At 47.4% G+C, this 23,033-nt stretch overlaps 1 protein-coding gene across 2 annotated transcripts; it reads left to right on the top strand.

Moving 5' to 3' along the window:
* Positions 1-3,536: 3,536 nt before the first annotated feature.
* On the top strand, positions 3,537-17,210 carry TMEM98 (transmembrane protein 98). 2 transcript variants are annotated; one of them, XM_030807914.1, is made up of 8 exons: positions 3,695-3,857; positions 6,874-6,949; positions 7,022-7,206; positions 8,722-8,853; positions 9,843-9,876; positions 11,878-11,993; positions 15,041-15,100; positions 16,353-17,210. In XM_030807914.1, exons 3-8 carry the CDS (start codon positions 7,076-7,078, stop codon positions 16,558-16,560), a joined length of 681 nt encoding a protein of 226 aa, XP_030663774.1. In that variant the 5' UTR covers positions 3,695-3,857; positions 6,874-6,949; positions 7,022-7,075; the 3' UTR covers positions 16,561-17,210. The 2 variants fall into 2 exon arrangements, with proteins under 2 accessions (XP_030663775.1, XP_030663774.1); XM_030807915.1 differs by lacking the exon at positions 6,874-6,949 and having other exon boundaries at positions 3,537-3,857.
* The last annotated feature ends 5,823 nt before the right edge of the window (positions 17,211-23,033 follow it).

Here is a 23,033-nt window from a genome sequence, read left to right as displayed (position 1 = left end):
ATCCATATTCCTGGGAAGAAAATCAAATCTTCAGGTACATTTGGCTACCTCATGGGCCATTTAAACATTTCAACTGTCATTTTCAATGCATGTTTCTGGTTGTAAAAAAGCTTTCCTATGCAAGAGGGCTGATGTTATAACAGTAGATTATTATGCTACAGTGTATTTTCACCAGGTAAAGAAAGTTTTTTATGGGTCACTGAGGACAATCAACCCCTTCACAATCTAGAACCCAAAGACTGGGTCTTCTGAGAACATCTACTGTAAAGGCTATAGTTACACAACAGATTTTAAATTCTTTTGTGAAGGTTATGATAGAATCGGCTGAACAGAGAAGTATCTGTGCAGCTGCTGGCACTTGTGGCCTGTGAAGAAATACATCAAATGAAGATTATAGAGATTTAGTTGTAGGGGATTAACGAAGAGATTTCTTAGTTAAGCGAGTAGATTCTTTAGCACATTCTTTGATTTAATTTTAGGTGGTTTGGTTTATGGGGATCCTGGGTATGAAGTATGCTCCAAACTGTTGGTATTATCCTCCCAGTAGTCATAATAGTAGTCTCCCTGGTGCGCTGTATGTCTCAAAGGCCTTAAATACTTGCATTCAGCCATCTCTAGAATGTCAAATGGTCTCTTTTCAAGTGGAATGACAAGAGCTGAAAGAAATGCACGACCAGGAGGATACCATAACCTATGAATGATGTGGTGAGACTGGAAACCCAAAATGATGGCACGTGAGTGTGGTGCTAAGGCCCTAACTTTTGGTCACACTCTCACTAAAGGGAGAACCTGACCAAAAAGGGAGAATTTTTTTAACAAAATTATGAGAGGCCAGTGTTTTGGACTGACCTCATGCGCTAGGCCCCAGCAAACCAAACAAACCAAAACACATAGATCCTAAAACAGACCAGGTTTTGTTTTTCTCCTGCAAACAGGATGTTCCACCATAAGGAGATACCCTCTACTCAGTCCTCATTCCCACTGTACAAAACTCTGTGTTGTTTTACTGTTTCCCAGTGGGTTTCAAGACCAAATAAGTACATTTACGATGGTGATAGTGACATGAATGACTAAAGTTTTGGTCAATCTCTCAAAATTGAGAAAATGACCAAAAGGGGGAAATTGTTAAAGCGAATTAAATATAGCCTGAGAAGGACTCCGTATTTCTATATTGGAGTCTTTGTGGATGAATGGTAACCTAATTTAGGAATATGTGCCTGTAAAAATAGCTGAGTCTTGGCCAATCCCAGCAACCCCAAATCAGGCCAGGAGATAAGGTACTTATTAAAACGTGGAAGGAGAGACCACCTGCTCTGGATAATAGTGGCCATTTTTATATTGCCTTCTTCCAAACTTATGGAATCACTTCCTTTGTAGTAATTAGCAGAACGTTTCAATTCATCTCCATAACGAACATTCCTGACAGCACAATTATCCACCCCCTGAAGTTCCTGTTAAATCTTTTAACCATATTCATTTCCTTTCACATAGAGACCATCAAGCTTCAGATGATCATGTGACAAGGTTTCCAGTCAGTTCCAGGTGAAGACACCACCCCTGGCCATCAGAATACCACCCTGTCTCCACTAGACAGAGTAGGGCGAGAGTTCCATGATCTCCAATAGGTAGGGACTACGCCCCAAGTTGGCATGAAGCAGTTACAGTTCCTCTGCCTCCCATAAAGATTTATGGGGGTCATGTCTCTCAGGAGGGAGATGAGGCAGGAGAATAGGGTCCGGAGGCAGGGAACCTAAGGGTTCACCTGACTTCCTAGAACTAAATCAAAAGGAAAACCCCAACTTTCCTCACCTAAGTAACAAACGGACCAGAGACTACTCCCTTTGCAACCCCCACTCCCCACTTTCTGCTTGGCAGATGGAAAATCTTTTGAAAGTACCTCTGATTGCCTTTCCGCAACCAATCCTACGTTTGCATAGAAGTGTAACTTTGTAACTTCACTTTAGCCTCTGATTGGTTGTGGAAAGTAACCAATCAGACTGATTGCGGGCCAAATCTTCTTTTGCATAGGAGTGTAACCTTTGTAACTTCACTTCAGCCTCTGATTGGTTGCTTTCCACAACCAATCAGACTGATTGTGGCACCACTTCATTTACATGGGGTGGACGCCAAGTGGCCAATGGGAAACCTCTAGGAAGTATTTGGACCCCAGAAGATTCTACAGCAGAGGGTCTTGAGCCCCTGTGCTGGAGCCTGCTCCCACCCTGTGGAATGCACTTTCGTTTTCAATAAATCTCCGCTTTTGTTGCTTCATTCCTTCTTTCCTTGCTTTGTTGGTGCGTTTTGTCTAATTCTTTGTTCAAAATGACGAGAACCTGCCGGGCGCGGTGGCTCACGCCTATAATCCCAACACTTTGGGAAGCTGAGGCGGGTGGATTACCTGAGGTCAGGAGTTCCACACCAGCCCGGCCAACGTGGCGAAACCCCGTCTCTACTAAAAATACAAAAAAATTAGCTGGACGTGGTGGCGCACACCTGTAATCCCAGCTACTTGGGAGGCTGAGGCAGGAGAATCACTTGAACCCGGGAGGCGGAGGTTGCAGTGAGCTGAGATGGCGCCATTGCACTCCAGCCTGGGCAACAGAGCCAGACTCTGTTTCAAAAAAACAAAAAAAAGACAAAAACCTGGACACCCTCCACCCGTAATAAGCCAAGACTGTGCCACAGCACTCCAGCCTGGGCGACAGAGTGAGACTCTGCCTCAAAAAAATTAAGATAAAACAACAAAAGTATGAACCAAAAAAACCACCTCTGTGGGCTGGATGTGTCCTTGGGGGTACCAGTTTGCAGACCCTGTGTCAAGCGGCCTAGGACCCAATCTGTATCCTTTGTTAACTCTCACCGATACTGACCTTAGACCGGGACCACTGGGATCCTGCCCTGCACCTCGTGCTTTAGTTGGCCCACTCCAGCTGGAGCGCATGTTCCCTTCTAGATCATGCTCCTGGTACCCTGGACTCTGGAAATCCCTGTGTAAACAGTCTTGAGCCTGCTTCCAAGGTCTGACTTCCATTCACCCAGGGCAGCCTGCCCTGCCTGGCCTGAGTATCGTTAGAATCATGGATGGCAGGGTAGGGGGTGTGTGTTTGCCTCAACGGGGAGTCCCCCTTCGGTGTGTATGGGATGGAGTCGTGTGGGAATAGAAGCAGCAAGACTACTAGCAAGGGACCTGCATTTGTACTCTTGCCCCTGGCTAGGCCGTCGTTAGGGGTGGACCTGCTTGTCACTGCCCCGTGGGTCAGGCTGTAAGTAAGAGCGACTCTCGATTCACTCTTTACCCTGGGCCAGGCAGTCCGATGCATCCTGCATCCCATCATTCCTAATACCAACTCTGAGGATGCTGACAAGCAGCAGCCCCGTTTTACAGACCGAGGCACAGAGGCTGAAATAAGTTGCCCATAGCTAATGAATGGCAGAGGCAGAGTTTCAATGGGACAGTCCGTGGCGGAGCACACTGGCTCCGCCGCCAGCTCCCTGCGGAACCCGTCGGCGCTCGCCGCCTGGGACCGCCAGCCCCGGGCGGGGCGCAGGCAGGGACCCTCCTCTCCCCTCTCCGTCTGCCGCCCGACGGGCCTTCGCGGCGGCGCGAGGAAGGGGTGTTGGGTCGCCAGGGCCCGCCTCCCAGCTGCCCCGACCGCCGGGGGGCCTGGCGGTGACGGCGGCGCCTGGCGGCGGGGATTTGGCGCGGGCCGGGGGCCGGGGCCGGGACGCGGGGGCGCGGGGCTGGATTCCTAGGGCCGCGGCGCTTCCCGGCATGCTCCGCTGCAGGCCCGCGCCCGCGCCCGGACTTTGCCATCGGCGGGGCAGTCGCGGGATGCGCCCGGGAGCCGCAGCCTGAGGTGGGTGAGCCCCGCCGGGCCGGGCGGGCCGCGGCGAGTCGGGGAAGGGGACGCGGGAGGCGCGGGGCCCGGCCTAGTTGCCGGGGAGAGGGGAGGCCGGCGCCGCAGCTTTGTTCTCGCCGCGGGGCCGCGCGCCCGAAGTTGGGGAAAGGAGTAGGAGCCGCGCCGCGGAGCGCTTCGGGGCCCGTGCGGCACGTCCCGGGCGGGCTGAGGGTCCCTCCCTCCCGGGGACGGAGTGGGCGTCCTGGGTGGACGAGCACGGGGAAGCGGGTAGGGTCTTGGGTCTGTTCTGTCCTTGTGGGTCTAGAACCGGAGGGGAAGGGGGAAAGTAAGGGAGGGAGAAAGAGACGGAGAGAAACAGGAAAACTTACTCTTCAGGACGCAGGGAAGAATAGATAAGGAAAAACACAAAGAAACGCCACGCAGACTGCAGGGAAGGACCGCGAACACACGCTCCGAGAAACACACTCAGCTCACACGCACTGAGAAGCACACTTATGATAAACACTCAGGTCACACACAGCACACTCAGAAACATTCAGTTCACACTCAGAAACACACGCACTCAGAAGCACACTCAAGATAAACACTCAGCTCACACACAGAAGCACACTCAGAGAAACATTCAGTTCACACACACTCAGAAACACACTCCGAGAAACACTCAGCTCACACGCACTCAGAAGCACACTCAGCTCACACACAGAAGCACACTCGGAGAAACATTCAGCTCACACACACTCAGAAACATACTCTGAGAAACACACTCAGCTCACACCCACTCAGAAGCACACTCAAGATAAACAGCTCACACAAGCACATTCAGAAAACACTCAGAAACACAGCTCACACTCAGAAACACACTCCGAGAAACAGCTCACACACTCAGAAGCACACTGAGAAACAGCTCACACACACAGAAACAGAAAAACACAGCTCACGCACACTCTAACACAAACACACACGGAGAAACACACTCAGAAGCACACTCAGCTCACACACACCCAGAGAAACACGCTCAGAGAAACACTCAGAACGCACAGGAAGAGAGAGGAAACCAAGTGGGTGGTCTTGGAAGCCTGGGACCGGGGGAGGGGAAGGAGAGACACTGAGAAGCGGGAGACGGGAGCAGCAGAGTGAAAGATGCCTGGAGAGAGAAACCAGAGATAAAGCCAGACATAAGAGGAGGCAGAAAACACAAAGGCCAAAAGGAGGGGATAAAAGGATAGTACAGAGAAACACACATCTAGAGAAATAGAGGCGGACCCTGAGAATTGCCCCCCTCCCCCACCTACCTCTCACAAAATCAGCGATACACACAGAAGAAAGAGGCAGACGCCAGCCTTCTCCTTCTTGTGGTCCAGTGAGCTGGAGATGGGAGAGCAGCTCTGTGAGCCCTTTGAGAAAGGCTTCATTGGCACTTTAAGCCAGGCACGTCCCAACCTTGTCTACCTGGCAAACTCCTGCTTATCCTTCAAAACCCAGCTCAAGCCTCACCACTCCTGTGAAAGTGTCAGTTCCCTGAAAGTGTCATGCAAACACAGTTACTCTCTTTTCTGTGTTCTTCTGCAGGAAGCACAGGCACATGGAGTTGAAGTGGTTTGTAACCTGTCTGCCTCTCCCACCAGCTCCTTGAGATCAGGGTCTCTGTCCTATCTATCTACAATCTCCAGTGCATGACGCATAGTAGATGATCAATAAATACTTAGTGAATGGTGACTGAGAGCGTTTGGACCCTCTGAGACACGGAGGATAGAATTAAGTGCAAATAGAGGAAAAGCACCATCCTACTAGTATTGTAAGGACTCCTAAGTCAGAGGGTCTTTTTATCACCTGGGGAGATTAAAGCCCAGAGAGGAGAGAATGCTTGCACTAAGAGGCAAGCAGGAGGCCTACAATGAAATAACAGTGAAATAACAGTGAATATGTACTTCTGTGAGATGCCCTTGTTCTTCTGGCTTATGAGTTTAAAATAGGTGTGGAAGACCCCTGTTCTTCAGTTCCTCTGTCCGGAGGCAGCTACTGTTACCAAGTTACATTTTATGTGTGTTTGTGCCTATCCATGTGTTCATACCAAAAAAATTCTGTGCACACTAGTATATACAAATGCACGGACTTCTTTCATTCTTCTTTTGTACACAAATAATTCTATGAAAAAAAGAAATAGATGTGAAAGAGTCTCCTGAATGAAAACTGGCAAGAGGCAATGGACACTTTAATGCCATTTTGAAGTTTCCAACACTGAAACTGGCAATTAGAACTCTTTCCAGAACCTTCACAGTCTTCTTTCTTCCTTAGAAAGGAAAAGTAGAGTGAATGTCCATCTCAGTTTAAGTGGATGGCTTTCCACCTCCTGACTGCATACTGGAAAAATTCTGTAACCTCCCTGAACCTCGGTTTCCTCAACTGTAAAATGGGGTTACTAATGTCCACTTCATAAGATTGTTGTTGGAAAAGTTAACAAAGAACCTGGTGCCGAATAGATCCTCAGTAAATGCAGTTTCATCTTTCCTCTCTTTAATAGGTGTTCTTTTGTGCATGTTTTTATGGCTGCGAAAACAGCTGCTAGTTAAAATGTTTCTTTTTGTCTAGGGTTTAAAAAGCTATCTTAAGGCCGGCTCGGTGTCTCACGTCTGTAATCCCAGCACTTTGGGAGGCCCAAGGAGGGTGGATCACTTGAGGTCAGGAGTTCAAGACTAGCCTGACCAACATGGTGAAACCCCGTCTCTACTAAAAATACAAAAAATTAGCCGGGTGTGGTGGCAGACACCTGTAATCCCAGCTACTTGGGAGGCTGAGGCAGGAGAATCGCTTGAACCCAGGAGGCAGAGGTTGCAGTGAGCTGAGATTGCACCATTGCACTCCAGCCTGGGTGGCAGAGCTAGACTCCATCTTAAAAAAAACAAAAACAAAAACAAACAATCAACTATTTTCGTCCAACTGGGGAGCAGATTCTTCTGAGAAAGGAAAAGGCAAATTTGGGGCATGGCATAAATTCTACCTTGGTTCTCTTCAGGCCCTCAGGTCTCTGAAGGTGTCGTGGAGGAACCTAGCACCTGCCATCCTCTCCCCCAATTTGCCACTTCCAGCAGGTAAGACCCACCTGTCCCACTCTCTTTCATGGCTTCTTGACCAGATCTGCTCTGACTTCATGTTCTCTCAAGCTTTAGCCCATGAGGAGGATGTGAGCGGGACTGAGTCAGGAGCCCTCTGGAAGCATGGAGACCGTGGTGATTGTTGCCATAGGTGTGCTGGCCACCATCTTTCTGGCGTCGTTTGCAGCCTTGGTGCTGGTTTGCAGGCAGCGCTACTGCCGGCCACGAGACCTGCTGCAGCGCTATGATTCTAAGTGAGTGAGCCTATGGAGGGCAAGGAGGAGGGGTGGGCTCTGACTAAAGAAAAAGAGAGGAACACGTAGTTCAGTGCTGGGCAACTCTAACTCAGCTTTTTGGTTCTAAAATGGTACCTGCAGGTGTCCTTCCCTGTAAAGACCTCAGAGTTTAAGAATGTTCCTTAAGCCTCCCAACATCCTGAGTCACCTCCTTCTCTGCTTCCTGAGCCAAGAAGAAAGTCACTGAATATGAACATGTTCACCTAGCATAAAAGCTCAGCCATCTGTCTCAAACTGGCCACCTCACTTAGCAGTTGGACAATCCAAATCACTTTCCAGCCAGTCCCACAGGAACAGAAATCAGATGCCCACACTCTGGCCATACATCTAAGCAACAAACATTTGGTTTTGTGAAATCCCAACTTAGGACTGTCTCTCTTTGCACAGCAGATTTTTTTTTTTTTTTTTTTTTTTTTTGAGATAGAGTTTCACTCTCGTTGCCCAGGCTGGAGTGCAATGGTACAATCTTGGCTCACTGCAACCTCCGCCTCCCGGGTTCAAGTGATTCTCCTGCCTCAGCCTCCCACGTAGCTGGGATTACAGGCATGCACCACCACACCCAGCTAATTTTTGTATTTTTAGTAGAGACGGGGTTTCACCATGTTGGCCAGGCTGGTCTTGAACTCCTGACCTCAGGTGATCTGCCCGTCTCAGCTTCCCAAAGTGCTGGGATTACAGGCATGAGCCACCATGCTTGGCCTGCCCAGCAGACTTCCTTGTGATGCATTGTATGTGAAATATATTTTGTAAGCAGGATTCTATTTTCAATTTAGGGATATTTTAATCGATAGACCCTTCAGGGATTAACCCTTAGTTTTTCTTATCTTTCTGTCTTAATCCTATCAGCATCTCCGTCAAGTGGTTCATAATTTATAAATGCCCATTTATATGACCCAAGAAAGCTCTTCTATTGAACAGAATGCCATGGTATCTCATTTTATAAAGTACCCTGTTATAAAATTGGAGGTGTTTTTACTTCTTTCACTTTTCCAGTGTAACTAGGAAAAGGCAGGGATATAGGGATGGACCAAAGTGGTTCACAAGAGTTATTCTGCAGACCAGGTAGGGAGCCCATGTAGGTTTGGGTAATAGGAACCACCGCCTCTCTGTAAAATGTAGGATTAAAGGGAAAATACATTGTAGAAGGATATAATTTTGTCCTGAAAGGATATCCCTAATATCTTTGTAATCAGGTAGTTATACCATATTCTTTCTCTTGGTAGCTTATCTGACTCCGTTTCACTTTTCTTTTGTTTTAGTGCACCCGGCCTGCCTCCCCAACTCCCTGTCTATCCATGTGCCCTACCCTCAACTGCAGCCCCACTAGGCTTAGGTTTGGATCCGGGACAAGTGGTCTCTGCCCTAGCTTATCGACTCCCTTCCTTCTTTTATGGTGTATGTGGGCCTCAGTGAGGAGAGGGTCAGCAGCAGTCACCCACCATGAAACCATTTAACAGGGGCCTTTTCTTCCAGGCCCATTGTGGACCTCATTGGTGCCATGGAGACCCAGTCTGAGCCCTCTGAGTTAGAACTGGACGATGTCGTTATCACCAACCCCCACATTGAGGCCATTCTGGAGAACGAAGACTGGATCGAAGACGCTTCGTAAGGCCATGGGAATTGTTTGCTTCCGGGCGTCTGGCAAGTGATGCCCTTTGCTGGTGTCCTTTGCCAGAGCACTTAGCTGGTATTCAAGAACAGTCACTGTGTTACTTGCTGCTCTTTCCTGTGCCTTTAGTGTGGGGGAAAATCAGAATATGACTTGAAAGTGTTTGTCCTTTCCTTCTCTTCCCACATTTTGTAGACCTGAGCACTGCGGCCTATAGTTGTGTGGCAAAGGTTGTTATAAAGTCACCCTGGTGTGCTTGGGTTATCCTTGAGGTGCCCATAAATTTGGCTCAGGCTTCAGAGATGCAGCCCTTTTCTTTAGGATCTCAGGGATCTCTCCATCCAACAGGAGCCCCTACATTTTGAGAAGCGGCTGCTACTTCATTTCCTTATCCATTTAGCCATCCATTCCCTGGGCCCATGTTTGTGGGGCATTATGTGCAGGGTACTGGGTCAGGTGCTGCAGATATTGAAACGGTTGAAAAGACAGAGTTATAGTCAGTATCACAGAAACTGTAAGAGATCCTTGGGTACAGTGCAGTAGGCACATGGAGAAGGCAGTGTCTAGGTTTGCCTGGGTTGGGGAGGTTGAGCTGGATCTTATGGAATATATCACAGAGGAGGTGCCTTTTGACTTGGGTCTTGAAAGATGAGGAGGAGTTCCCCAGGCTGAGCAAAGGGGAAGGACACATTGGGCAGAGGGAACAGTCTACCAGAAGCTTGAGAGTTATAATAAAGCATGACTCGCTAGGCACACAGTGGAGCTTGCTGGAAGAGTGGATTGGGTGCAGCGGGGGGAAGGGAAGGGAGGTGCTCCGTCATTTAACTCATGGGCTGGTTCATTTTGACACTGAGGTATTCCCACTCTCAGTGGTTGGTATTCGGCTGTGCCCACCAGTCAGGGTGAGTTGAGAAGCAAGGGTGGGAGCTGGAGGGTGGTGGGCCTCCTCCAGATGATCACTGATGACTTCTTCTTGTTTCCCCAGGGGTCTCATGTCCCACTGCATTGCCATCTTGAAGGTAACCCTCTCTTATTTCTCTGTGGGATAAAGGGGAGTCGAAAAGCACCACTGTGTGTGGATGGAGTAGAACGGGACCTTAGAAAGGGCCCTGACGCCTCGCAAGAGGCCTTTCCTTAACCTGACACTTAGAATTTTTGTGGTTTACTTCCCTTCCTGCCTGGACTGGCTGTTTACAGAATCTCAAGGCTGTTTCAAAGGCTTTATTCCATCTTGTCATCTTAATTCAATGACCTGTGGGAAAGGCAGCCTAGGTGCACAGCCACCATTTCACTCCTCATGGAGAAAGCTGTGTATGCCTGAGACCATGCAGTTGCCAAGAGAAATGGGGTTTCCCTGCTTCCCCCTCCACACTCATTTTCACTAACAGAGAGTTCAGGCCTGTACGGTGCGTTTCTTTCTGTATTTGGATTTCTACTGTGACTAGAAAGTCATTACTAGCCCTCTTTGGCTGTGATTTTAGTCAGCCAAATGGGACAATCTGTTAAAAAACCAAAGCAGGCATACTTCAATCTGAAGGCAGAGGATTTTTTTCTTTGAAAGCTTGGAATCTTTGAAAAATTGCATCCAATTTGCATTTTGGGTAATTTTATGGTTTTGGCATTTGTTTTCAATTCTTGCCTGTTAATATCCTACCTAATAGAATAATAACTATACTGAAATATTTGGCCAGTTGCAAATATCAGTTTGTTTTTTTTTACATCAGTAACCTGGGTAATCACACATTTATCTCTTTGACTAGTAATTATTCAAGATTTCAAAAGAGACAACTTTGTCTTTTCTTTAGTGTCATTCAGTAGAAGACACTATTAATAAAATGTTCTTTACCCCACCTCTTCTTTGGCTGTCTCAGGGGATGGATAAATGCCTAGTAGGAAGTTATTATCTCAGAGTCCAGGCTTAGTTAATTCTGAGAGGCTCTTTGGATATACAAATATGGCTATAGATATAAATATGGTTATTGATAGAGCTAGGTAGGCATAATGGCTAGAGGATAATACTATACTACATTTCCCTTCTCCCAGCCAAGATGTGTCCTGGGCCTGGGTTTTGTCTCCTGTCCTCATCTATTAGGAGGAGAAATGGCACCTGTGGTGTGAGATGAATCAGCTGGAGGGAGTCATATTGAATTGGAATCTGTGTCTACCCGGGGAACCTCAGATCCAAGGAGAGGGCTTCTAAGTCTCCTCTTGGGATCTTAAGACCCTTTTTCTAGGTCACCTGCCCTTGAGTCTCTGTGGTGGGAGCTGGGAGAAGGGTCTGGGCTAACTCCCAGGTGGACCTTTGGTCTTCTTTCTGCTCTCTACTGTCCAGCTCCAAGTATAGGTCAGGTAGAGGTGCTTCCTTGCAATGGATAGAGGCGCACCCATGTTGGTTGGTTCTAGCATGGGTAGGCCTGGAAAGGGGAAGCAAGCCCTGGGGTGGCCAGCTCTGTGGGTGGACCACGAAGAAGGCTGTAATCAGTCTTGCCTTTTCCCTGCTTTTCCTAAGGTCCTTTCATCATCAGCTTGACAAACATGCTAATATATTACCTGAGACAGTTGTTGAAATAAGTGCTGTTATTGGAGCGTGTGCTTAAAGGGAACAATTGCCCTTTGTTCAGCCCCATTCCTGAGGGTGCCCTGCTGGAGATATTTATTCTTGTGGAAGACTAAACCATGAGATGAAGGAATAGAAAAAGAAAGTAGGTTTTTCCCCTAAGTGAGAAGGTGAAATTGGAGCACATGATTTTTCTTAGACAGATTATTTCAGCTTAGGCTTCCCAGAGCCCACACCCTGCCCTTGATCTGCGGCTCCCACCCCAGTTCCTCTCCCAGCCATGCCCTTGGCTTTTGCCACTTCCCACCCGTTTCCTCTCATCTCTGTACTTTTCACCTCTGGCCATTAGGTTAGGGGGCCAGCTGCGATGGGACTCACGGCAGGGCTGATTTGTCTTGTGGGGGTGGTGAGGCCCTGAGTGGAGCCAGGTCAGCCCTCATCTCTCTCCTCCCTGCCACATTAGATTTGTCACACTCTGACAGAGAAGCTTGTTGCTATGACAATGGGCTCTGGGGCCAAGATGAAGACTTCAGCCAGTGTCAGCGACATCATTGTGGTGGCCAAGCGGATCAGCCCCAGGTGAGCGATTGGCAGCTTCGAGGTCCCCACACTCCACAAGGGAAGAGAGGGGCTGGAAGCTGGGGTAGCCGCAGAGCTGGGCTCTTCTATAAAACGGTACACAGGCAACTTCAGCTATTTGTTTCCCACACATTTACAGAGTGACCAGGAGGGTTTAGGTACCGAGACTTCCCAGCTAAGGTGGGCTCCCACCATCCCCACCTGCAGCATGACCCATCTGAGAGGGCTTTGGGGAAGCTCCAGCAGGTGCCTAGTCCTGACGCTGTCCTAGACCCTGCCCTGCAGAGCCCGTGGCCACCCCTCTTTCCCAGCCACATACCAGCTCCCCTTGCCACGCCTTCCTCCCAGGCCAACATGTCACACAGATGGCCACACCCTGTCTCTGCCTGAATCTGTATTGGAGACTAGCTTGGGGGACCCACTCTGGCTGTGCCCACTGCTCCATCCCTGGCCCAGGCCAGCAGCTTCCAGCACTGGGTGGGAGCTGAAGCCATATGGCATTCAACCTCCCAGATTCCAGGCTGACTGCGAAATCCCGTGTGGGAGGCAACCAGCAGGATTGCAGTCAACAGCTACACCCCCTCCTTTGGGCTTGATTTCCTGAGGAAAAATAAAGCCCTTTTCTTAGAGCCAAGGGCTGTACTAAGTTTGTGCTGCCACCTGATGGCTGGTATGGCGACGTGCCTGAGCAGAGGGTCGAGGCCAGGATGTTTTCCCCGTCAGCCACCTGGTCCCTCCGCCCACCCGGGAGGGCACCTCTGTATGCCTGGTGAAACAATGGCACTGCTGTGAGTTCCAGGGGCCCACACGTTCCTTGTTGCCGTGGCCCCGGGTAAATCACGAGGAACCAGCCCTTTCTCTGCCTCAAGATTAACCAAATAAAAACGACCAGTTTCCTGAGTTGCCACGTGAGTTCCTCTGAGGGAATACACGACCTGGTCAGCTTGAACTCAGTCCAGGCAGTTCAGTGAGTTGAGAGAGTGGGAGGGAGATAATCCATGGAGGGACTCAGCACAGAACAGTTCCCGGCCTTCTCTGGAGTTGCTTCCAGTGGGCTGTAGCTACATGGTCAGCCCCTGGCTTTATAAGAACCCGCATCCCAGGCTGTGGGTGGGCACTGGGCGTTCCTTCCCCATTATTTTATTTATTTATTTATTTTTGAGACAGAATCTTGCTCTGTCACCCAGGCTGGAGTGCGGTGGCGCGATCTTGGCTCACTACAACCCCCACCTACCGGGTTCAAGAGATTCTCCTGCCTCAGCCCCCTGAGTAGCTGGGATTACAGGCGCCTGCTACTGTGCCTGGCTAATTTTTGTATTTTTAGTAGAGATGGCGTTTCACCATGTTGGCCAGGCTGGTCTCAAACTCCTGACCTCAGGTGATCCTCCCGCCTCTGCCTCCCAAAGTGCTGGGATTATAGGTGTGAGCCACCACACCCGGCCTCCTTCCCCATTAGTTTTAAAGATTCTGCACTATTGTATCCGCTAGACGCTTCATCATGCTTTTTGTGCCTTCTAAGAGCCACTTAGGGGCCAGGCAGATTCCTGTGATACAGGTTACAAGGCAGCACTTTCAGGAGGTTGAGGTTTCTGTGTGAGCCTGGGTGAGTAGGATCAGCACGGGTCCTAAGGTGAGGGTGTGGCATTGTCCAGAGAGTGGACCTGCCCTGGTGCTCACAGTCCTGTCCTAAAGAGTACCTTGGACTACTTCTAGAATGCTCCGTGCCATAATTCAGCCAGGGTCCTCGCTTTGTCCTTTTGCCCTCACACTTCTTTCTCCTTCTGGCCATGTTTTGTCCCCATTGTTTTTCCTGCTCCATTTATCCCACACAGTGTGTTGATGGCCTATTAGTCTCAAGGAGGTGGCTTCAGCTCCAGGGCACTAGAGAAAGGGGCTGGCTGAGACAGGCGCCGAGGGTGACTGTGTCTCTGCATGTCCTCACCAGCTCCACAGCCCTGAATAGGTGTTTGAGGCCATCTTTTTTTCAAGTGCTTTTAGAAATCAAACAATACATCTTTATTTTTTCTTCCTATCAAGTGTTCATGAACAAAGATTTGGAGCAAAACCTTGTACCACGCAAATCAGAATGAATTGTAGTTCTGAACTTGATTTAAAAAAATTAACCACAGGGTAGAAGAAATCCAATAGAGCAGTGTGAAGCGAAATGAAACTCATGGCCTTCTTTTTCAGTGTCTTACGTACCTTTAGCTTTGTATTTTTTTTTTTTCCGGAATACAAGAGTAATTAATGCTTGTAAAAATGTAAAATACTGCAGACACAGATGACCTGGAAAGTCTACTCCCTCCCAATTGTAGGAAAAAACCACTATTAAGTGGTGAGTGTTCCTCCAGATCCTTCCCATCCCCACATTTCAGAGCTTTTGTTTATCTATTTTTATGCAAATGACAGATTGAGCTTTACATATTATTTGGCAATTTGCCTTTTTAATACAGTAGTAATCTTGAACATCATTCCATATGTATGACTGTATTTTTAAAAACCATTGGAAGGAACTGAAACAAAACTAGAAAACAAAATAGTCTCTACAAAGACTGAACCTGAAATCTTTGTGCCTAAGTGTCTGTCTGAGAATGCAGAAGCAATTGGAGAAAGAACCATTAAAGACCGGGTCTGGAATACCAAAAAGGAAGAATTGGAATAAAGATAGAAAGGAAGGAAGGGGCCAGGCGTGTGGCTCACGCACCTGTAATCCCAGCACTATGGAAGGCTGAGGTGGGTGGATCACCTGAGGTCAGGAGTTCAAGGCCAGCCTGGCCAACATGGTGAAACCCCATCTCTACTAAAAATACAAAAATTAGCTGGGCATGGTGGTGCGTGCCTGTAATCCCAGCTACTTGGGAAGCTGAGGCAGGAGAATCACTTGAGCCTGGGAGGTGGAGGTTGCAGTGAGCTGAGATAGCACCACTGCACTCCAGCCTGGGTGACAGAGCGAGACTCTGTCTCAGAAAAAAAAAAAAAAAAAAAAAAAGGAAGGAGAAAAGGAGATCAGGAAAGTGAAGTACTGAACACCTTTTGCCTCTGGTCAGGGTGGATGATGTTGTGAAGTCGATGTACCCTCCGTTGGACCCCAAGCTCCTGGACGCACGGTGAGACTGGGGTGGGTGCATGTTTGGTTTTTCATGCAAAGGTCCAGAACTGTTTTATCAGGTCTGCGAGGCTGGCTGACTGGCTTGTGTAGGGAGGGTGGCTTTGCAGCCTCCTTAGGCTGTCCGCGCCTTGGGTGCCATTTACTTCAGTGAGTGGTGCCTGACTGGGTGATAGAGGCCAGTCCTCTCGTGAAACCCAGGAGAAGAAAGAGCCAGTCTTAGATTTTAAATTGTTATGATTAGACTTCCGGCCATGTTACATCCTAACTGTGCCTTCCCTTCCACCTTTTCCCCTTGCCGCCTCTGATTTTTGGACCCCAGAAGCAGACATGCCTTAGCTGTGAGTGCCACCCAGTTGGGCGGTGGGGCAGTGGTTCCCAGAGCAGTGAGAATGGAGGTGACAGGTCAGCCACAGCTGTGCTCACCTGCCACCAGACATGCACATACACAGAGTGTACTTAGCCCTATGAAATTGTTATGTTCCTGTACCAGAGGCAACCCATTTAAGAAATGTAGATTCTTTCCTGCCTTGGATGTATATGACTGTTTCATACACGTGTAACAGTTGCCAGATCGGCAGTGGGTCACAGTGCTTCAGCTTTGGTTTCTCTGCCCCACTCCTACTGCTGCCCAGCTTTGTCCATGGGTTAATAATCTGTAATGTATTCTCAAATGCATCATGGTACTCACTATATAAAAGGTATTCTACAGTGAATTTTTCAGCACTGAAAAATCTACTCCTCCCTTTGGTTTTCAATTACATTTTTTTTTTTTTTTTTGAGTTGGATAAACCAGCCCTGGGCCTTACCGATTTGTAATCAATAAGGAATGTTTAAGTGAGGGTGTGTCTGTCCTGCGTTTCAGTGGGCAGCAGTTGGGGAATATGCTCATCTGATTGACCATATCTGAACTGTTTCACAAAGCGCTCTTTGGGGAGATGTTAATAGGTGTGCTGCAGAAAATGGCTTCCACAGTCTTAAATAAGCTTGTGAGAGACAGCCTGTTATATTCACCTTGGAGCTTTACCAGGTACATCTCAGAAGGCTCTGAGGCAGGCTTCAGTTAACCTTGTTTAACCCAGCCATCTCCAAATTTATTTGAGCGTGGAGCTAACTTTAAATTGCATACCTACCAACATCCTAGGGAAGGGTGTGCAGTTTGGGGAATACTAGTCAAAAAGTCCATCTATTTGGGCTTTTGTGCAAAGTCCCTCGTTTCCTAGGAAACCTGACCCTATTTTTTTTTTCCCTAGGACGACTGCCCTGCTCCTGTCTGTCAGTCATCTGGTGCTGGTGACAAGGAATGCCTGCCATCTGACAGGAGGCCTGGACTGGATTGACCAGTCTCTGTCGGCTGCTGAGGAGCATTTGGAAGTCCTTCGAGAAGCAGCTCTAGCTTCTGAGCCAGATAAAGGCCTCCCAGGCCCCGAAGGCTTCCTGCAGGAGCAGTCTGCAATTTAGTGCCTACAGGCCAGCAGTTAGCCATGAAGACCCCTGCCGCCATCCCTGGGTGGCTCAGCTTAGCCTTCTACTTTTTCCTGTAGAGTTAGTTGTTGTCCACGGCTGGAGAGTTCAGCTGTGTGTGCATAGTAAAGCAGGAGATCCCTGTCAGTTTATGCCTCTTTTGTAGTTGCAAACTGTGGCTGGTGAGTGGCAGTCTAATACTACAGTTAGGGGAGATGCCATTCACTCTCTGCATAGAGGAGCATTGAAAACTGGTGGACTGTCAGCTTTATTTAGCTCACCTAGTGTTTTCAGGAAAATTGAGCCACCGTTTAAGAAATCAAGAGGTTTCACATTAAAATTAGAATTTCTGGCCTCTCTCGATCAGTCAGAATGTGTGGCAGTTCTGATCTGCATTTTCAGAAGAGGACAATCAATTGAAACTAAGTAGGGATTTCTTCTTTTGGCAAGACTTGTATTCTCTCACCTGGTCTGTTTCATTTATTTGTATTATCTGCCTGGTCCCTGAGGCGTCTGAGTCCTCCCCCTTAGAGGTTTGGGTTTGAAGCTGAGGAACTACAAAGTTGATTTCTTTTTTATCTTTATGCCTGCAATTTTACCTAGCTACCACTAGGTGGATAGTAAATTTATACTTACATTTCCCTCAAGTGTGTAGTTATTGAGTCAAATTCATATGCATGGTGTATTGTGGGACATACTTAGATGGAAGGAGAGAGCCTAAGAATCCTGAGGATGATTTCTGTGTATGCCTCAAAATGAGATATTTAGGCTGGGCGCAGTGGCTCACACCTGTAATCCTCGCACTTTGGGAGGCTAAGGTGGGTGGATTGCTCGAGCCCAGGAGTTTGAGACCAGCCTGGGAAACATGGTGAAACCTCATCTCTACAGAAACTACAAAAATTAGCTGGGCATGGTGACACGTGCAGCTACTTGGTAGGCTGAGGTGGGAGGATCGCTTGAGCCCAGAAGGTGAAGGTTGCAGTGAGCCATGATTGTGCCACTGCATTCCAGCCTGGGCGACAGAGTGAGACCCTATCTCCAAAACATACATATATATAAAATATATTTAAAGACCTCTTGGAGTTCAGGCAGAAGTGATGATACCATTATGAAGTAGTTTCCACATTAACAATAGCAATGACTTGAAGGATGTGTTCCCCTTTTCTTCTGATATTAATATCTGTTCATTTTGCAAACATTGAAAGACTGAAAACTATGACCCAGAATCACAATTATTTAATTTGGATACATACCCAAATGGCATAATTTCTATCATAAACCTGTAGGAAAAGCTTGAAGTTCTTCACTTCTCAGATTCTCAGAGCCAGCTTGCTCTTGGGAGAGGGCCCAGCCTCATAGCCTATGCTGTCAAGCATGTTTGGAGTTGCACATCTGTTCCCATGTCATTTTCTCTGTCTTACTGAAGTCAGAAAATTCATTAGCTGGATTCTAGGGAACCAGGAACCCATATTCCCAAATCCAAGATTGGGACCTGGTTTGTCTTTCCATTTGGGTACATTTCATTCTCTCCAGGAAAACAGGCCACTTTCAACCTGCACAATGTACACCAAACCACAGCTGGGATATAGAGTCAGGAGAGGGAAACTAGAGCTCAGCTCTCATGGACTAAAGGATGGATTCTAGATGGGCTCCGGGGGACACCTTATTGGATTGGTGGCTTCCATCAACTCTTAAAAACGATAAGTGGTGAACTTTCCCGTCCTGTCAAGCTGTGAATGGGGAATGTATACAAAGTCACTTTGACTTTTCTATTTGAGGCCTCCACAGTAAACATCCAGAGTCATCCTATTTTTGTCTTTTTACCTCCCTTTCAGAGCCTGTTTTCATAATTAGACTGGAAAGCAATTCATGCTAAGTTTGCAATGGCTGCCACAGTTGTGAGTGTCCCCTGCATTTTAACCTGCACTAGAGCCCTTGGCCACAGAGAAGCAGTTCTGAATTGGTGTCTCAAATACCATCCACCCAGTGTGGGTCTGCAGGGTGGAGAGCTTTCCCAACACCCCTGAAGCAATGCCCAATGTCGATTACCTTCTCTGAGTCCTGGCAAGTCCTGGCACACTGGCTTTCTGGATCCCTTAGATGCTGCCCTTTCTGTTGTGAGGAGAGGTTGCCGAAGATATTGGAGGTGTCTGCTGGACTGTAGGATTTCTGATCCCACTGCTGTGTAGTTTTTTTTTCTAGTGCTGTACAAGTAAGAAGCCTCTGGATAAATTTGGTGTTGGTGGCTGATGATTGAAGTGGAAGCAGTCTTTGGGGTAGGAGGCAATGCCACTCCTCTAGGCCCTTTGGGAGTTGGCTGAAGTTACTTCCTCCCTTGGAAGGGGCTGGTTAGTGTGTGCCAGGGATCTCAGGACTGTCTCTGTGCCAGATGTGGTTTCCCAGGCAACAGACACATTCCTAAGTACCTAGTTCTCTAGCGTCTATATACATGGTAGTAGAGCCTTCCTTCCATGTCTCTCTTCCCTCTGGCCTGGAATAGGAGCATTAGACTCACATTCTGATGAAAAACAAATTACTTGGAGATACGGATTCAATGTGAAGAGAACAAGATATTTGAAGTCAGAATTAGGTTTGAATTTGGGCTCAGTGACTTACAGTGTGAGCTTGGTCAAGTTCTTAACATTCTGGTCCTTAGCATTCTCAGCTGTATGATCAAGGCTATTGTCATTGGGTTGGTATGTCAATCAAGCAAAACGATATGTGTGAGGTGCCCAATTGTGGGCCTGGTTCTGATTAGCCAATGTTTACCCCCTTCTCTCCACCGCTTCCCATTCTCTGATGCTGCTGACCCAGATGTCGTCACCTCAGTTACCATGGCTTGGTCCAAGCAGTGACTTCTGTTCATGGGCTCTGGAATTGAGTGGCCAAAAATCTGGAATCCCTGCAGTAGGGAGAGTAGCCTTGTCCCTGCCCTACTACAAGTCTGTTCATATGGAGACATACAAAGCCATCGGCCTCTTATCAGTGTTCAAAAGGTCGATTGTGCAAGCTCACATTCCACCAGAGAAACTCCCCCAGCTTGTGAGATCTCTGAGAAGGAACATGTGTTCCTGGCATCCAACTTCCCATGGTGTTCCCCCTGACTTGCCTCATTCCAGGAGTTCCCTCTCTTCAGAGACCCTGTGTGCCCACACGAGCAGACTTTTAGAAAATGGCCTACAGTTCAAAGGCCCTGCATTGCTTTATGGCCTTGGAAATGTGGGGAAAGTGTCAGAGGAAGAATTTCTATCCTCCTCACCTCCTCCCTGTCTCCCATAAATGCATACCAAGAGGTTTCTGTGAAGAGGGGTCGTGCTAGATGCTGGAGCTATGGAACAAAAGGCACAATCCCTGCCCTTAAGGAGTGATAGAGAAATGAGCAGCTGCTGGAGCCATGACTGTAGCCAGTGCTGTGATGGAGGGGACCACAAGAGGGACTGTGGGCACACAGAGTAGGGACAGGGCGGGGGTGGGGATGAAATAGGGAAGAGCTGCTGCCTGAATGGAGACTTGACAAGAGAGTCAGGCATCAGAACAGAAAATGGTCCCAGCTACTCAGGTGGCAGGGGTGGGAGGATCGCTTGAGCCCAGATTGGGTGGAGGCTGCAGTGAATCTTGATAGAGCCACTGCACTCTAGCTTGGGCGACAGAGCAAGATCCTGTCTCAAAACACACACATGTACACACACACAGAAAGTGCCGGGGGAAATAATATGGTTGTGTTGTGTTCTGGTGGGTCTTACTGTGTTTCTATGAGAAAGGCTGATGAGCAATTTTGAGAATTTGGGGCAAAACTGGTTCTTCCTGTTTCATCCTATTTGTATTTTTATTATCCCAATTTTGCAGGTAAGGAGACCAAAGCAGAAAGATCAGTAACCTTCCTGGAGTCTCACAATTAATATGAATCAGAGCAGGTTCTTCAACTCCCCAACTTGTGTTTTTAACTGGCACATCTTCCTGCCTGGGTGCAGCAGGTGGGAAATCCATCATGGAAAGGAAAGAACAGACATGAGAGTCATTCCATTCTCTTCCAGTTCAAATCTTTTTTGTGAAAAAAATGGTAGTTGTGACCCATGAATTAATTTCATGGCCCACTAATTGGTTACAACCCACAGGATGATAGAACATAGGTACTAAAATGAGGGCTGGGACATGGGTGAGGTATTTCCTCTCCTTCCAAAATGACTTAATTTTATCCGTTTAAAATAAAATTTGCATTTACCAGAATAGTGGCAAAAATTTATGGTGCAAAATAGAATGATTGATTTAATACATGAATGATTAGTTCAAGAGTCATCTGTTGAGCATCTGCACTAGATTAGGCCCAGAGATGCATGAATGAATAAAAAGATAATGCCTCTCTTGAGGCGCATATAATCTAAGGTGGAAAGAAAACCATAAAGAGTCATTTTCAATACAGTGTGGTAAGGGCTAAGGGAGGGAATGTGTGTGTGATTACAGCGCAGAGCAGGGCCACCAAACCCAGGTCGTGAGAGTTTCCTAAAGGTGGTTACATCTCAGAATTGTCTGTCGAGGAGTAGGCGTTAGGAGAAGACAGGGTGGGGTTGGGGAAGGTGGAAGTGGAGGATAGAGCATCCAGGCAGGGCCATCTGTGCAGACATGACATTCCATGCCATGCTCAGGACATGTCAGCTGGTTCAGTATCGTGAGTGTCAGGTGGGAGCTGTGGCACGGTGGGAGGTAAGCCTGGAGAAGAAGGTGAGGATGAGACTCTGGAGAGTCTCATAGGCATTGCTGAGGTCTTTGGACTTTTTCTCTAGGTGATAGGGGGCAATTGAATGTTGAAAATTGCTCTCTTATTTTTTTCCTGGGACAGTAGCAATTGATCACTGCACCCTCACCAGCCTTTAATGTTTTCCTAATTTGATAGATGAACAATGGCTTAGCATTGTGTTAATTTGCATTTCCCTGACTACTGGTGCAGTTAGACATTTTTTTTTTCATGTGTTTATTAGCTATTTGTACATATTCATGCCCTTTGTCCATTTTTCTACTGGGATTTTAGTATTCTTATTGACTTATATGAGCTCTTTATATATTAAATATAACAACCCTTTGTCATACGTATTGCATATATTTTCCCCCGGCTTTGTCATTTGCTTTTTAGTTTTGTTTACAATGGTTTCTGATGTCCAGAAGTTTCAAATTTGGTGTAGTCAAATTTATTGATTTTCTTTTTGTTAGTTATTTCTTCCATTGCTTTTATACTTTCTTATCTAGAGATCAAATAAATATTGAGAGCTGGAGCTCTGGAACAAAAGGCACATAATAATATTCACATGTAGGTGTAGTGGCAGAAAAAAAAAAACAGGGTAGAAAAAACCCAAACCTTCCTTTATCCACCCCAAACCCAGGTCAAGGTTAAAGGTGGGAACAGTCACAGGTCAAAGAAATAGCCAAGAATGATGAGGAGAGGAAGGGAACACCTTGAAGGACGAGTAGGAGCTAGTCAGGCATACAGGGTGTGTGGGAGTAGCACAGAAAGGAAGCTGCATGTCCCAAGGTAGAGGGTGAAGAGACAAGTGTATCTGAGTGCCGGGGATGCAGGGCAGAGAAAAGCCACACAATTTCTGCTCTCATGAGATTGTAGTCTGGTGAGGGAAGGCAGACATTAAACAAATGTTGCTTAAATAAATGTAAAATGAAAACTTTTAAAAGTGTTGTAAGAAAAGAATTTGAATCTTATGAGAGATTATAAGGGAAACTGATCTATCTAGATGTCAAGGAAGGCTTCCAGTAAGAGGATCTTTGATATACTATCTGGAGGTTAAGTAGGAGTCCAGAGGTGGAGAAGTGGATATGCAAGAAACTGTACGTGCAAAGGCCCTTTGGCAGAAGGACAAGAACTGAGACCAGGCCAGTGTGACTGAAGAGCAGACAGGGAAGAAGGCCAGGTGAAAACGGGGGAGGGATTGAATCATGCCAGACCTTGCAGGTGATGGGAAGGACTTTGATCTTTCTCTGAGGAGTGATGAGAACCCATTCAAATGGTTTGTTCAAATCTGGTGGGGTTTGATTAGAGGTGGAGACATAATCAGATTTGTATTTTGAGAAGATCCTTTTGCCTTCTATGTGGAGAACCAATAGGAGGAGGCTGGAGCAGATAAGAGATGCCTGATGCTGCTGCAACAGTCTAGGTGAGAGATGATGGTAGCTTGGTCTAGGCAGGGAGATGAAGATGGAAAGGGGAGTGGAGCATTTGAGAGATGTTTAGGAAGTAAAATAAATAGAATTTGGGTGGATTGGGTACGGGACAGTGATGCAAGATAATAGTGTGCCAGGAAAGACTCCTAGGTTTCAAGTTTGCACACCTATATGGGGGTGACAGTTTGGGGCTAGGGGTCACTGGTACAGGAAGCACCAGAAGAGGTCAGGTTTGGGGACGAGTTTAAAGTCATCCATTTTGGACTTGAAGAGTTTGCGGTGCATTTGAGATATCTGAGTTGAGT

This window comes from Nomascus leucogenys, unplaced genomic scaffold, assembly GCF_006542625.1.
Source record: "Nomascus leucogenys isolate Asia unplaced genomic scaffold, Asia_NLE_v1 Super-Scaffold_249, whole genome shotgun sequence".
Taxonomy (NCBI): Eukaryota; Metazoa; Chordata; class Mammalia; order Primates; family Hylobatidae; genus Nomascus; species Nomascus leucogenys.
The sequence above is the reverse complement of the archived record's forward strand: the minus strand, read 5'-3'. Positions and strand labels throughout refer to the sequence as shown.

Bases quoted from the DNA above. Each gene is read 5' to 3' on its own strand.
- TMEM98 (XM_030807915.1), top strand. From the start codon at position 7,076: ATGGAGACCGTGGTGATTGTTGCCATAGGTGTGCTGGCCACCATCTTT. The intron at 7,207-8,721 runs GTGAGTGAGCCT...CTTTTCTTCCAG, and splicing joins CTGCAGCGCTATGATTCTAA to GCCCATTGTGGACCTCATTG. The intron at 15,101-16,352 runs GTGAGACTGGGG...TTTTTTCCCTAG, and splicing joins CCCAAGCTCCTGGACGCACG to GACGACTGCCCTGCTCCTGT.